The following is a 15,832-nucleotide window of genomic DNA, read 5'->3' on the forward strand; positions in this document are numbered from 1 at the left end:
TCTCCCTCTGTTTACCCTGGAACCCTGGAGTTCTATCTCTGGTCCTGCCTCTGGCTCTAATGGCTCATTCTTTGGCTCCCCTTGTCTTATTTTCATCTGATAGGACAACAGTTAGGGCCTGACCCCAAACAATATCACCTTATGAACGTACTACCATTGCCTTCACTGCTTCTGCCCCTTCTCCAATCTCAGCTTTTCCCCTCTCTGGGACAGAATCTTTGATCTTGCCACTGAAAAAAAAAAAGCACCAGCTCCCCAGGGAGGGGCAGCAGTTAGTAGTGGGACTTGTGCAAGGAAGAGAGCAAGGACCATCAAGGAGAAGTCTCACAGATCCTTAGAAGGGAAGGGCAGGGTTTACAGAGAGGAGAAGGGGTGAAGGCAACAGCTTCTCCTGTCCTCTAGGACTTTTATACTTTTCTCTCTGTTTGGGCAGCTGAATGCAGGTTTCAAGGGAACATATGCTTCAAACAATGAAGTATTATGGATGATTCTATAATTTTTTCTTGAAAACATGATTAACAATGATGATAGCCAACTAAGAGCCCACTGTCTCAAAGGTTAATGACAAGGCTATCCGTTCATTAGAAAATTTAATGTCATCTGGGTCAACTTTTGAAACATCTTTCTCAAATTAATTTTGTATACAAGATAATACACATGTTGTAACATATAATGATACCTCTTCATAAAAGTTACCTTCTAAGAATGAGTTCAGTTCAATAGCTAACAATTGCATCATATTTCAGTCTCTTTCTCAGATTAAGAATAAGTCACTAATATACAGGTAGAGTTTGTATAGCTCAGGGTTGTCCAGAATACAGAACCAATAATATATACCAATCCCTAAGTTAAAGATATACATGTATATAAAATATTATATATAAATATGAATATATATGTATGTATATATATACATACATATATATATGACATATACTGTAAGATACTGGCTCATGTGAACAGGGACCCTGAGAAGTCCGATGATCTGTGGTCTGCAAGGTTTGAGACCCAAGAAAAATAATGTAATTCTAAAATGTGAGAATAAGAAAGCCAATAAAAAGTATAAATTCCACCCTTCGGCTCTGAAGAAAAGACCGAGGATCAAGAGCACCAAGGGCAGGAAAGTATTAATGTCACAGATCAACCAGTCAGGCAGAGTTCATTTAACCTCCTCTGGCTTTTTGTTCCATTCAGGCTCTCAATGGATTAGGATGTTTCTCACCAGCATCAGGGAAAGCCTTCTACTTTACTCAGTCAACTGACATGATACCAATTTCTTCTGAACACACCCTCACACATACAACAAGAAATAATATTTAACCAATTATCTAGACATCTTATGCAATAGTCAAGTTGGCATATACAATGAACCATCACAAGTCCACCCACTGCCAACTTGGCACCCATACACAATTCCTTAAACCGTACTTAAGTGCCAGGTAAGGCCAATAGCAAGGTCATAATTCCACCTAACATGATACAACTATGCTGTGTAAAGCTGAAAATGCACTATACCTTTCCCCAGTTAATGAGTTAAACTCCTTGAGTGATTTTATACCATATACCTGATGAGAGCTTCCTTGATATTTGGTAACGTAAAAACTATGATGTCAGATTAACAATAATTAGTTACCATGACATAAGTTCATTACATTTTATTTTACATGATAAGAGAATAGAAGTGGAAGGAAAGAAAAGACATTTGTTATATATATACAAACATACAAATATGGGTACACACACACACACACACACACACATAAATGTTCTTAAACAAGCTGAGGATTAAATATTTATGGCAATTACAATCCTCATTTCCGAGACTAGTCATGTGGTCATAGCTCTTATTTACAATTACCTCTTCTTCCAGTACCCATTCCACAATCCCTTATTCTGTAGTAAACCACTCACTGGTCAGGTTTCTCTACCTTCTTGCTTAAAGGTCTGATTTAGCAATCCTGCCTGAATCAGTTTGTTGGAGTTTTCTATTGACCTTAACTTCAGAGAATGGTACTACTAAAGAAAAAACCCAAGTGATTTGAATTTCTGACATACTTGGCCTCATCCCCACTGTGGAGAACTATTCCAATTTCTCCTTGGTAGTCTCACTAACTGGGTAACTCCCTTCTTTGCATAATGATACAGAGGAAGGAAGAACACAAAGTGGCCCAGTGCCAGTTGCAACTTTCTGATGAACAGAATCATTGTTGTGTGTGCTGGTGGAAACATTCTTCCTTCTGGTTCTAAGACCTTTAGTCAGCAGAGCACAAAGGCAAAAGAAGACTTGAAAAGATTACACTAGTGTGTCATTAACGGGTGGTAATAGTGAGTGGTATCACTCAAATTTTCACTACTTAATTCCTGGGCTGGTGAATTTTAGCTATGGAAGAAACTATTCTGAGTATTGGACACTGACTGAGAAAATATACAGGCTTCTGGAGAGGCTTGCTGAGCCATGCCCAATAACGGCACCTAGAAGGTGCAATAACTGAGTTTTGAAAGATGATTCTATCATTCTAGCTAACTCCGTGTATCATGATGGTGGGGAAAATATTAAGACAAGGTAATTTGTTATCACGGGGACATTACCAGACTATATTTACTGTGAAGTAAATTGCTCAATTAGAAGCAGTGGGCATGGGATACCATGACCGTGGACAAGGAATACTGTTAGTCCACAGATAAAGTTTTGTCAGGACCATTACTCGCAGTACTGACAATATGTATCTGGAATACGTGTCTATTCTTATAAGAATAAAACATTTCCTTTCCATACATTGGAATCTGGCCAATATCGATCAGCCATGAGGTAGATGGCTGATCACTCCAATGAATGGTGCCATATCAGGGACCCAGATTCAAATCTCTGCTGCTGGCAGACTGGACATTCAACAGTGGCTGTAGCCAGATTGTCTATGGTGAGTAGAGGTCCATGTTGTGGAGCTCATATATAAACCTCCATTCCTGCTGCCATAGCCCCCTGTTCCGTGAGCGCATTTGGTGATTCTTCCTACTTGATTATTAAAATCCTCCACTGCTAAGGTTCCCTTTGCTGAGCATCACATAGGACACAAATATTTCTACATTTCTTGCCTCTCCCACAAATTTCCTTGCATCATTTTCCAGTCATAAACCTTCCGATTCCCTGACCATCCAGCCAAACCACTTCTCAAAACATTTGAATCATTAAATAACCAAACACATGGCTATTCCTCCTTGTAGGCAGGTGAAAGACCAGGTGCACTACTCAAAATTCTGACCACTGGAAGGAATTTCTCTCACTATTAGCCTTCAGGGATGTCCCAGGTCAACGCAGTAGTGCTGCAATTATTCACTTTGAAAGGTGCCTGCATATCTTGCAGAATTATCAGTAAACCAGGCCCAGGTCATCTCTCCCTCTGTTTACTGACTACAGAGAACCCTTCAGAAGGAGCCCATAAGTATGGCTGGAATAGAGAAGCCAGGCTAACAGGCATGGGGAACATGGGCATTTGGACCACTTCTTCATGTAACTTACTGACACCTTCAGGGCCTCCTCAGGCTACATCATGTGTATATCACATCCATTTGATGATGCTGTGGCCATGTATTCCAAAATTTATGTCTTGGTGGGTCATACAATACACAGTTCACGATAGGCAGCTCTGGTTTCATGGGAAATTGCTAGCCCATGGTTGAGCATTCAATCTCTACCAAAGCCTAGCAACAGACCAATAGCTCTTTATCAAATGGAAAGTAGATGTCCACAGTGATGGCAGAGCTTAATATAAAATTTAGGACCGGTGCTGTGATTTACCCACAGATAGCAGCCCAAGACTCCATACAACATCGCCCTGTGCTATTGCCAATTGGACCACCACTGTTTTTGGTGGATCGGGTAACCCAAGTGCCAGCACAGCTTGCATAGCAGCCCACCCCTTTTGCAAGTCCTCCCTTTTGTAATGACACTCAAAAGTAGCAGCAAAATTATCATACATTTTCACTAATATGTAGAATATAAGGAATAGCACAGAGCACCCTGGGGGAGGTCACAACAGTAAAAACTTGCATGTCCCCATGAGGCCACCATCACTTTTGGTGATACCTGGGCCACAAAGCTGGAGCCTGACACTCAGCTTGTCCCCCTCCCTCAACTCTACCCCAGAATGCTAGCCTCAGTGGGGGCCCTTGGGGGGTGACTTGGGCCCTGTGCATGGTCCCAGACGGTAGCAACATGCAACCAGAGAGAAAGCACTCCAAACACCTGGTGTGCACATAGCCTGAATTGCCGAATATCACCAGCCAATTCCCATGAGATTTCTGCCCCAAGTGATATCTTTTGGGGCAGAAAGTTCGTGAGTATTGGCCCGAAACACCTGTTGAACTTGCTTTTGGCGGTGCAAGCCTTCAGGGGAACCGCATGTACCTGGCCCATGGTCCTGAGTGGTTGGGGCCAGTACCCTGTGAGAAAGCACTCTAAATGCTAGACCCATCATATCCAACCCCTCCCACTACTCAAGCCCTGGAAAGCCCGTCTTAGTGCTGGCAGATCTGCCCTGTCATGCACGTAGGCCCTAACCCTAACCCTAGGTTGGGTTTTAGGCTTCCATCCCCAGAGGCCTGGCCCCAAGCCCTCCAGACTGGGGACTCCTGAGCCATACTCCAGGATTCTGCCTGCCACCAGGAGGAAACTGTGCCATTTTGGAGCTGTGCAAAACCCTCAGTGTGGGAGATGTTTCCGGAGGGCAACCCCATGTTGGGTAGCCCCCCAGGGTAGAAACCCAGACTTTGAAGCCCTGTCTGTCCGTTTCCCCCTACTTTGCCCACTGGGAATCTGCCTCAGCACCGGCAGATCAGGCCTGCTATGTCCCTAGGCCCTAAGTTGGGTTTTCAGGTAATCTAAGTTGGGTTTTCAGGTTTCCATCCCCAGAGCACTGGCCACCAAGCCATCCAGACTGGTGACTCTTGAGCCAAACCTCAGGACTCCATCTGCCACCCAGTAGGAATCTGTGCCCTTTGGAGCTGTGCAGAACACTCAGAGTGGGAGAAACCTGCATACCCCCTGAGGCCACCCCCACCTTAGGCTGCCACCAGGCCACAAACCCAAAGCCTGTCGCTCAGTCTGATCCCCTTGCTCAAACTGCCCCTGGGGAGCTTGACTGAGTGGGGCCCCTCAGGGGAGCCACATGGCCCCGTCCCATTGTCCCCGAGGGTCACAACAAGCACCTAGGGAGATCAGGCTACAAACACTGGGAGAGCGCGGGACCTGAATTGCTGCACAATGTGGCCAATTCTCAAGAGCATTCTGCCCAAATTGAGAGATATGCTGGTCAACTTCCTAGCCTAGAGTAAGAGGATCTCTCTCTCTGAGTACATGATGCATTTTTTTTCCTTTGCATTGGGGGAACCACAGCATGTTTTTTCTTGGCAATAATGGCATAGGATCTATATGTATCCATATGCAAACCATTACTTTATCCAGTGATTAAGACCTATAGACTTTGCACTTGACTGTTACTCTCATCATTTGTAGGTGGCTTTGTTCATTCTGTAATTCATATAGGTTTCTTATTCAGATTAACCTGTTGTAATTCTAACATATCACTTTTACTGTGACATCATGCCATTGTTTAAGATTTCCTGTACTGACCCTTCACTTAATGTTCTGATGGTTTTTATTTTCTCTGGGTCAATATAGGTATTTACCATTCTGATTGTTCTGGTCTCTTATACACTTATTCTCTTTACAATCTGAAGAAGTCTCTGCAAGGCGTTAAAAAAGCCTTTACCACCTGTGGAGCCCATCTTTAGTCTGTGTCTTTATGGTATGGCCTTCTTCTCTTCAGGTATGTGTGTCCTGGATCTGCACAATGTGATGATCAAGATATGATGGACTCTCTGTTTTGCACTGTCATAATTCCTTTGTTAAATCTAATGATCTAGATAGCCTGAGAAATAAAAAAAAAAAGTCATAGATTCACTAAGAAAAATATTAAAGAGAAGCGTTTAGATCTCACACTATTACCCATTCTCTTTTTCATTAAAAGCATCACAAATTATGCAGGTTATATGTGTTCTGTTTTGTAAGAGTGCAAAGATTTTCCAATTAGAATTGCCCTAGGTTTTAATGATTTATTACATGTGTTCATATCATACTAGAATAATTGAAGCATAAAACAAATAAAAGCATTTTATATGCTTACATATTCTTTCTTGCAGTTTTACAAAATCATTCAGTATTATAGCGTGTATTTCCTCTGAACAGGAATTGATTATGATGTCTTTGATCATTTTATAGCCATATAGCCTGGAGCGAGGGCCACACACATTTAACTCCATAGTGGAGGAAGGTTTATGTTTGAACGAATGGCAACAAATCCCAAGAATTCTGCTAGCCATCGAAAGGTTTCTCATTCCACTTTATTTGCGGCATGGTGAATTTCACTTCATGTGGGGATTCAACAACTCTCATGGCACTGAGGGAAACCAAAAGAAATGGAGGAGCGATTAGGAAAATATAAGCAGGGAGTTAAAACAGTGAGGGTCAAGGCAAATTGTAAGAGATGGTCTTAGCCCAATGTGTGTGTATGAGAAATGAGATGGAGCGAGGCAGGCGGAAGGGTAAGATTGCCTCTCATTGTCTATATGCCTTCTACATGCCTCTTCTAGCTGTGTTTGTATGTTGTAGGTTAATCTGTAAAACTCCACTAATTCAGAAAGCTAAGAGAGGAGACTTCAGAATTTTAAGTGAGATGGTCATAGAGATGAAAAGGGAAGTAGCAGAATAGGAAGGAAACGGTCAATCTTCCTTTAAAAAAAAAAAGAATGATGCTAGTAAGGTACAACAGTAACATGTAATTTTTAACACATGTTGATGACATGAGGGCTTTAAAAGTATATTTCCACGGAGGACACAGGGAGATAGAGAGGAGAAGGGAGTTGAGGGAAATTGGAAAGGGAGATGAGCCATGAGAGACTGTGGACTCTGAGAAAACAATCTGAGGGTTTTGGAGGGGAGTGGGTGAGAGGTTGGGTGAGGCTGGTGGTGGGTATTATGGAGGGCACGTATTATATGGAGCACGGGGTGTGGTGCATAAACAATGAATTATGGAACACTGAAAAGAAATTAAAAAGATTAAAAAAAGAAAAAAAAAAGACACCAGCCTTCTGATTTGTCTGATTCACAGAGAATGTTAACAGAAAAATTCACAAGAAAGTAGTACATCAGTTGTGGCCTCAAGTGCCTCAGGACCCACCATAACTTGCCAAAGGTCATCCTAAAGAACACACATTACAACGCTATCTGATAGCTATTCATAGCCTGTTAAATAGAAGTGGTTACCTATTTCAACTGAGCCACAAATTCAATTCCCTGCAGTAATTTGAGATAAATTTCTTTAGTGCTCCCTTGTATTTTCCCCAGTCACTTTGTTATTTAGGACCAAGTGTATAGGAATAGTTTATATAGCTGAATGCCTGGACAAATTTAAAATGAGGCAATGTATGTGATTATTCCTCTTACCCATTTGTGGCATTGTCTGGTCTACAAAAGATAATACTGTGCCACTTAGAACCATGAGCTCTGCCACCAGATGAAAACTGTTCTAATCAGCGCCAGCACCGTATAGTGGGCCAATCATCCAAAACTCAGAAGGCACAGAAACACTTTCAACCCCAGTTGAAATGCGGTAGAGACATTTGCTGAAGATATTGGCCCCACTGCCTTATTTCAGAAGAAAGTTGTCTCTCTTAAGGACAAGGCAAGTTTGTGACACTGTGATCTTTCACACAGCAACTGAAGAACTTACAGCTGGAGCAGAGGAAAGGGGAGCAAGTAAAAAGACCCTGGCAATAATCAGCATTTATGTTTTGAAACTCAAAAACAAAATGTAATGTCTTTCTTCAGTGATAAAGTGAGATATTTAAAAAAAAAAAGTATATTTCCAAAATTCAAGTAATGTTAAGGTAATATGATGTCAGAGCGCCTAGTGGGTGGTTGGGAAAGACATGAAAATGAGCAAGATTTTGGATGTTCTCTGTCCTAAGAATTCTTAAATGTTAGCTTTCTTGTACCCCATACTCTGAGTATAATGAGTGACCCACCTTCAAGTCCATTCCTGCCCTGCCTTTCTCAACACTGAAACTCCACACTCTTTAGTACTTATACTCCTGCAGCCTTGGCCCTGCTTCTGTGTTTCGCAAAACTTTGGTTACTTATCTTTTACATCCTGATACTATTCCTTCCATAACATAGCCATCTTGTTATTCTTCAGAAACGACTCTGATTAAACCATATCTCTTCTCCATAATTTTTAATGGATTGTCATTGCTACAAGAGTATGTGCAAATCCAGTATATATCTAGATCTGCATATATGCACTTGTATATGTTTGTGTTCATGTGTCTGTCTAGATTTATATTTATTACATATTTATAAATAATATAAATATAATTAAAATAATATATATTTATATAATATATATAACAGTTGCTTATATCATACACTTAAAGTGAATTATTTTTGTTCTTGTTGCTAGGATTGACTTCTGGGTTGGGCTATGACAAAATAGCAGGAAGAAGCTAGTCAATTAGTTTAGTTTAAACATGTATTTGTTTAAAAGATGTTTAACTCTTCAAAACCTTTAACTACTCTGTACTCTGGAAGTACACATCACAAGATTAGAGCAGATCATCTGCTCCTGAGGGATATCCCCAAGCCCGAGGAAAGGGAGGAGTGGATCACAATAAATGCTTTCCCCCCAGAACATCCATATTATTGCTGTGTCTCAGATATTTCTAATACTATTGGCTGCTGAGTCAGTATGGACCTGCTGAAGATCACTTTCTTGTTCTGAGACCCACTCAAAATTTGTATTCTTCTCCCATTTGAGCAGATATATCAGTGTATAGTATCTTTTCAACTTTGTAGGATTTTAAGATGTTTGGAAATAAATTCAAACAAGTGCTTGAATTGTTGTACCACAGTGTTAAGCTACAATTTAAATAATAAGCCATATATCACATTTTTTCTGACCAGAATGATTAATTAATAATAGTGGTAGTGGAGAGTAAACAATGTTTTAATATTATTAATACATAAAATTAAAAAATTTGATACCATTTCTGGTATTAAATTTCTCTTTTCATGTTTTATAATGCATAATATTTTAGTATAGTGGTACACCTATCTAATTTGTAGGTAAGAATATATATATTTAGAACATACTACCAATGATCTTATTAATATGAATGTACACCAAAATCGTTTGAAATATCTCCTCCAGCGAAGCCATCAGCAGATGAAAGGTTGCTGAAAACACAAGAGCAGATGAGCTAATATGGGGAAAAGTCTAGAATGAAAGAAGAGGGAGGTCAAGGATACAATCAGAAAGAAGCATCATTCAGGGCAAAGAGGGAAACATGACCTAGTATAAAACACTGAGATGCAGCAATCAAGGACAGAAGCAGAGAGGGTTACCGTAAGAAGCCAGAGAAGACTTCAATAGTACCAAACACTACAGTTGGTTAGGAAAATAATTAGATATTCTTTGGGGTTGGCATTTAAAGTTGGTTGTGTCCTTGGAGAGGGTTTTAGTAAACTGGCAGAGCAGAGAAGATAAATGGAAAGGAATCAAATAGAACAATTTCCAGACTATTTTCCTTTTCTTTTTATATTACCTGTTGGGTCTCCATGTATCATGTATGAGTAAGCTTCAGCCACTCCAGTTTACTATCCTTTTTTAAAATTAGGTCTGACTGTTTTCAGAGTCCAGGCTTTTATACATGGTTCCCTCAACCTATTGGTTTTCCTCATGTTCTTCTCTAATTAGTACCCTGCTTATCCTATAAAGTTATCTGAAATTACACTTCCACTGGAAAACCTTTCTTTCTTCCTCCAGGTCACCATTCCCGTCCCTCAGTATATTATTATATAACATGTTTACACTTTTTTTTTATTACAGCCTAAATTGCACACTAGTTAGCAATGTAGGTGCCTTTCTTTCTCCCCACTAGATGATAAGCTTCTTGTGGGAGCCATATAGAAAAACTGAGAACTTATCTCCACCATTTTCACATCCTGTGTCACAATCCCCATTGTCTTTTCCAATACCCTGCATACTGAAAGTACTTGATAAAAGTTGAACAGAATGGAAGTGTTAGCAGTTAGTGCAACAGGTATTGAGGATTTAGCTCAGTCTGTTGGTCGTTTCTCAAAAAGACGCATGACATGACTGGTGAGTTAACATTTAGTCAAGACTTTTACAATCAGGACATGTATGAGTCGCACCTGACAGAGTGGTGAATGCATTATAAGTCAGTTAAGTATCATGTAAATCAGGAAAAGAAAAAAAAATCAAATCTATTTAAAAGACCTAGGAAAGTTCTCATGGAGGAGATCTGATTTGAGCTCAAGAATGAGTAGTATTGAGATAGAAGGAACGAGAGAAAGAGTTTTAGGTGATGTAAACATTATCAGTGAATTAGCTGAAGCACAGAAGGACAGTGAAGGCATGTACATGGCCAAGTGCCCTGACATAATAGGAAGAAAGGAAAGTGATGGATAGGAAACTGGCTGACTGTGGAGAATCTGGAATACCAAAAGAAGAAAAATCAGGAATACCAAAATAAGAAAAATGGATTTGGGAGTGTCTGCATGGCTCAATCAGTTAAGCTTCTGCCTTCGACTCAGGTTATGATCCTGGAGTACTGGGACCAAGCCCCAGAGCCCCATGTCCATCTCTCTGCTCAACAGGGAGTCAGCTTCTCTCTCTCTTTCTATTTCCTCTGCTCCTCCCCCCCCTCTCATTTTCTCTCTCTCTCAAATTAGTAAGTAAAATCTAAAACAAAAACAAAAACAAAAATCCTTAAAAAATGGATTTGGTTTGAACACTAAAAAGAGAGCATTGCAAGTTCCTGAGCAGTAGACTTCATTTTTTTGTCATCCAACAAATATTGTTTACGCACCACAAAGTATCATCTTTCGTGGTGTTAGAAATGTAGGAATGAACATAACAGAAATCCCTATAGCTAATTTTAGCAGCTGGCAACAAGTGATGGATTAGAGGCAACTCTATGTTGTCTGTGTTATATATACTCTCTATATAGTATTTATATCAAATTAAATTTTATTAATGATACAGTATATTTATATGATTAATGGAGTGAAGAGGAAAAGCAGGGTAAGAAGATAATGTAACTAGGGTGAACTGAAAAGAACAGAGCACAACTCAGTAAATCATATGTGTGGCTAAAGGGTGACAGCAAAGTCTCCATGAGGGTTTTGCAATACATGGAACAAATTCAACTCAGAGTGAAGGAGTTGATGAGTCTAGCTAAACCTCCCACACCTATGTTCCCCTCTCTAAATGCTAATTATCTTTTATAAACCATATTAATCTCTCCGGTAACTGTCCAAACTGACCCAAGACTCTCTTCGGCTCATTTTACATTTTATGCACAGGATAATGAACACAATTCTAAACATGATGTCAGTTACATAAGAATCAGCAAGATGATCATCAAGTGACTTAGTGACTTTAGTGAAGGTCATTTATTTTAACCTCATTGTCTCACAGGTCATTTTTAATTTGTGTCACAGAGTTAATATGGTTTGGGAGCTGAATCTCCCCATAGAAATACACTGACGTCATCATAGGGAAGTCCCATAAGCATTTGATGGGAAAGTTTAACTTTGCACTTGTAAGGAACGTAATTATTGACACTGACCTCTTAGTAGTCTCCTAGATTTTCATTCTTTTAATCCCAAATGTTTTTGAGACCATAAATTATATCCTGAAATTCAACAAGACATACCATCATTAAAAAAAGCAATCTGATGTTGTAAGACTCTTCTCAGTGCACTCAGATAAAGGAAGTACTCAAATTTATCTTTACTTTTGCTATTAGCATCCATAAGTATTGATTTATTGAATTAGTTCTGAGATTTCAACTTCTCACTTTTCTAGATCTTCTCACAACTGAAGGCTATGGCAAATTAGCACAAGATTTAAACTCAGTTCATGCTGACCTTTTCTGATTATAAGGTATATCTTCAAAAATTACAGGTAAGAGTGCAGCTTAATTCTGTTAAATAATTCAGGCAAGTACATTGAAAGTTAATCTAACATAGCTGAATAATTAAATGGCTTATCTTTAGTACTTTAAAACAAGAAAATAAAACATTCCACCTGTGCCTATATTTTGATGTTTTCATTATGGAAAAATAAACCCATTTTGACCGGAGAATTTACATAATTATACACATTGGTCAAAATATCCTAATGGATCCCTATGTCATGATAGAAAATAGCCTTTGAGGTAAAACAAAATTTGTCTTTGAAAATCATATTTAAATTTAAAAAAAATTTATTTTTTGATAGACAGCGGGGCAGACAGAGAAAGCTCAAGCTGGGGGAGAGGGGAAGGGAGAAGAAGCAGCAGACTCCCTGCTGAGCTGGCTTTTATACATGGTTCAGTTGGAGGACCTGGACATGGGGCTCAGTTGGAGGACCTGGAGATCATGACCTGATCCAAAGGGGGACACTTAACCATCTGAGCTACCCAGGAGCCCCATCTCAAAAATCATGTTAAGATTTTTTTCTCTTTTTCTAAGTAGTACAAAACTAAAATATACAGGCAAGCTTATTTTTACTGGATTTCAAACTACTGTGATATACATCAGAAAATCTTATATAAGTTTCTTAGGAAGCAGGAAAATAGTAGATGGGTCAATTCAGATAAGAAAATGATACAAAAATTTTTTAATGATTAATTTCCAAGAATTTCCATTGTAGGCTCTTGTTCAAAATTAGCAGTCTCAATTTGCAGAAAGCAAAGAGATCACTAAGGATCAGTGGTAGTATACCGACAAGTTCACCTGTCTCAGGTGTTTGAAGCTAGGACTGGAATCAGTACCTTTTTCCTCTATAGCACAAACAACTCATAAGTCATAACTAAACTCAAATGTCTACAATTCTAATAACGAAACTGTGCATGCATATAGGAAAAAAGCCATGTAGATTATACACAAGCAATTCTGGATTGTGTTGCATATATAGGATATGCTTGAGAATGCAGGAAGTAAAAATCAGTGTGGTCTGGCGCATTTAGTTAAAACTTTCTTAAGTAACATTATATGTAAACTATGCTTTACATAAAGAAGAAAAGGATTTATATATCTGGGAAATATCGACAGGAATGATGGGATAGACAAAATCAGTTTTTATGGAAATGGATCTAATCCCAGAGAAGGTGATGAAAGAGGTGAAAATATACAGATATTTACTTCCTTGGAGAACCAAAGTAATTTTTTTAAGGATGAAAGTCCTATACTTAAACTTTGTGATCTTCATACAATTTCTAAGATATAAATTTAATATTTGTTGAATGCTATTTTCAGGCATTCACTCCACCAGAAGAGTATATGAAATCTTTGTGCCCAGTTATAAAAATGTGTATATATGGAAATTGATGGTAAATTTATTTTAAGAATCTTTAATACAAAAATTGACACTGATATTCTTTGTCAACAATGTACAAATATAGTTAGACAAGATTTCTACACTATTCATACGTGAATTCATCAAGAAAACCTTTACCATTGTAAGCATTCTTCTTGCAATTACAAAAATATTCACAGGAATGCTGAATTTCAGAATTGAGATTATAAAATGACATGTTAGGGGAATGACTATCCCCTAGAGGTTTGTGTGCCTTCATCCAGAGATACTAAGGGAAGTTTGAAGAAGCTCCTCATTTTGTTGTAAAAAGAAAAAGTTGGAAGGAAAGTTATATACACTCTAAATTAGAATCTTATATTTCCAGAATTCCTCTCTCAACAGAGAAGGTGGATATGACTGAGGATAACTACTCCTTGACCACTGAATTTATCCTCATAGGATTTGCAGATCATCCAGAGTTGAAGAGCCTCCTGTTTGTGGTGTTTCTCACTATCTATGTGATCACTATGGTGGGGAATCTTGGCCTGGTGACATTGATTTGTATGGAGCATCGTCTTCATACACCAATGTACATCTTTCTGGGCAACCTGGCTCTGATGGATTCCTGTTGTTCCTGTGCCATTACCCCCAGAATGTTAGAAAATTTCTTTTCAAAGGACAAAACAATTTCCCTTTATGAATGCATGGCACAATTTTATTTTCTCTGCCTTGCTGAAACTACAGACTGCTTTCTCCTGGCATCAATGGCCTATGATCGCTATGTGGCCATATGTAGCCCTCTGCAGTACCACACCATGATGTCAAAGAAAGTATGCATTCAGATGACCACAGGGGCCTACATAGCTGGAAACCTGCATCCCATGATTCATGTAGGGTTTCTCTTTAGGTTAACTTTCTGTGGGTCAAATCAAATTAATCACTTTTTTTGTGATGTTTTTCCATTATACAGACTTTCCTGTGTTGACCCTTATATCAATGAATTGATGATATTTATCTTTGCAGGTGCAATTCAAGTCTTCTCTATTATCATAGTCCTAATCTCCTATCTCTGCATCCTTTTCATGATTTTCAAAATGAAATCCAAAGAGGGAAGAGGCAAAGCCTTATCTACTTGTGCATCCCACTTTCTCTCTGTCTCAATATTCTATGGTTCTCTTCTCTTTGTGTACATTAGACCTCATTCAGTTAAAGAAGAGGATAAAGATATACCTGGTGCTGTTTTTTATACTCTAGTGATCCCTTTGTTAAACCCTTTTATTTATAGTCTAAGAAATAAGGAAGTAATAAATGCTATGAAAAAAATTATAATGAAATTTTTATAACATTCTAGAAGAAATATCATCCCCTGTGGAAAATTAATTTAAATTTGAAAAAAAAAGTTTTTCAAAATGATGGAATATTGAGAAAGTAGAAAAGGACCACTTTGTCCATAAAATATTCACTTACTAATACATCTTAGTATAGGATACAAATAAATAAGTTCTGCAAGGAGAGATTCTGCTAATATGTATTCCAAAATCTTAGCTACTAGGTCCCTTCAAGAATGAATTAAATAATTATTCTTGAGATCACATACTGTGCCACAAAAAATTAGCTAAACTATTAACTAATTGTTTCAAAGAGTAATGAGTTAAAATTTTGAACAAATACAACAAATACTAGGAATACAAGTCTATATGTAAAGATCACCTCCATTTAATATTGTTGACAATTTCTGGAATTCCAAAGCATAATCTTACAAAGTATGGCACATTCCAGGTTCTGAAGAATTCATCCCTTCTTAAACTATACCATCTGTCAGATGTACACTGTATATATTTGATTCCTAATTTTCTTTGTGTTTTTTCAAGAGACTATATTTGAATATTACTTCACACAGAATATCTATTCTTAAAAAGAAAAATATTTTCATTCTTGTGGAGCCTGGGTGGCTCAGTGGGTTAAGCCGATGCCTTTGGCCTGGGTCATAATCTCAGGGTCCTGGGATCCAGTCCTGCATCAGGTTCTCTGCTCAGTACGGAACCTGCTTCCCACCCCCTCTCTGCCAGCTGCTCTGCCTACTTGTGATCTCTCTCTGTCAGATAAATAAATAAAATCTTTTTTTTAAAAAAGGATATTTTCACCCTTAAAAGGGGAAATTTTGTTTTTTACCTTTTGCCACAATTAAAATTATTAAAGACAAGAAAAGAATACTAGTAAAAATTTATAATAAAAAATACTATTTTTATCTTTAGTGTTAGTCAATTTTTTTATAAACATTTTTTTAATTTCTTTTCAGCGTAACAGTATTCATTGTTTTTGCACCACACCCAGTACTCCACGCAATACATGCCCTCCTTAATACCCACCACCTGGTTCCCCCAACCTCCCACCCCCTGCTGCTTCAAACCCCT

At 38.5% G+C, this 15,832-nt stretch overlaps 1 protein-coding gene and 1 pseudogene across 1 annotated transcript; both read left to right on the plus strand.

Moving 5' to 3' along the window:
• Positions 1–2,813: 2,813 nt before the first annotated feature.
• Positions 2,814–5,922, plus strand: LOC116882060 (annotated as a pseudogene).
• Positions 5,923–13,831: 7,909 nt separating this feature from the next.
• LOC116882073 (olfactory receptor 5K1-like) lies at positions 13,832–15,073 on the plus strand. The gene is made up of 2 exons (XM_032882268.1): positions 13,832–14,750; positions 15,057–15,073. Exons 1-2 carry the CDS (start codon positions 13,832–13,834, stop codon positions 15,071–15,073), a joined length of 936 nt encoding a protein of 311 aa, XP_032738159.1.
• Positions 15,074–15,832: the final 759 nt, after the last annotated feature.

The sequence above is a fragment of the Lontra canadensis genome, unplaced genomic scaffold (assembly GCF_010015895.1).
Source record: "Lontra canadensis isolate GAN:19392208 unplaced genomic scaffold, GSC_riverotter_1.0 scaffold80, whole genome shotgun sequence".
NCBI lineage: Eukaryota > Metazoa > Chordata > Mammalia > Carnivora > Mustelidae > Lontra > Lontra canadensis.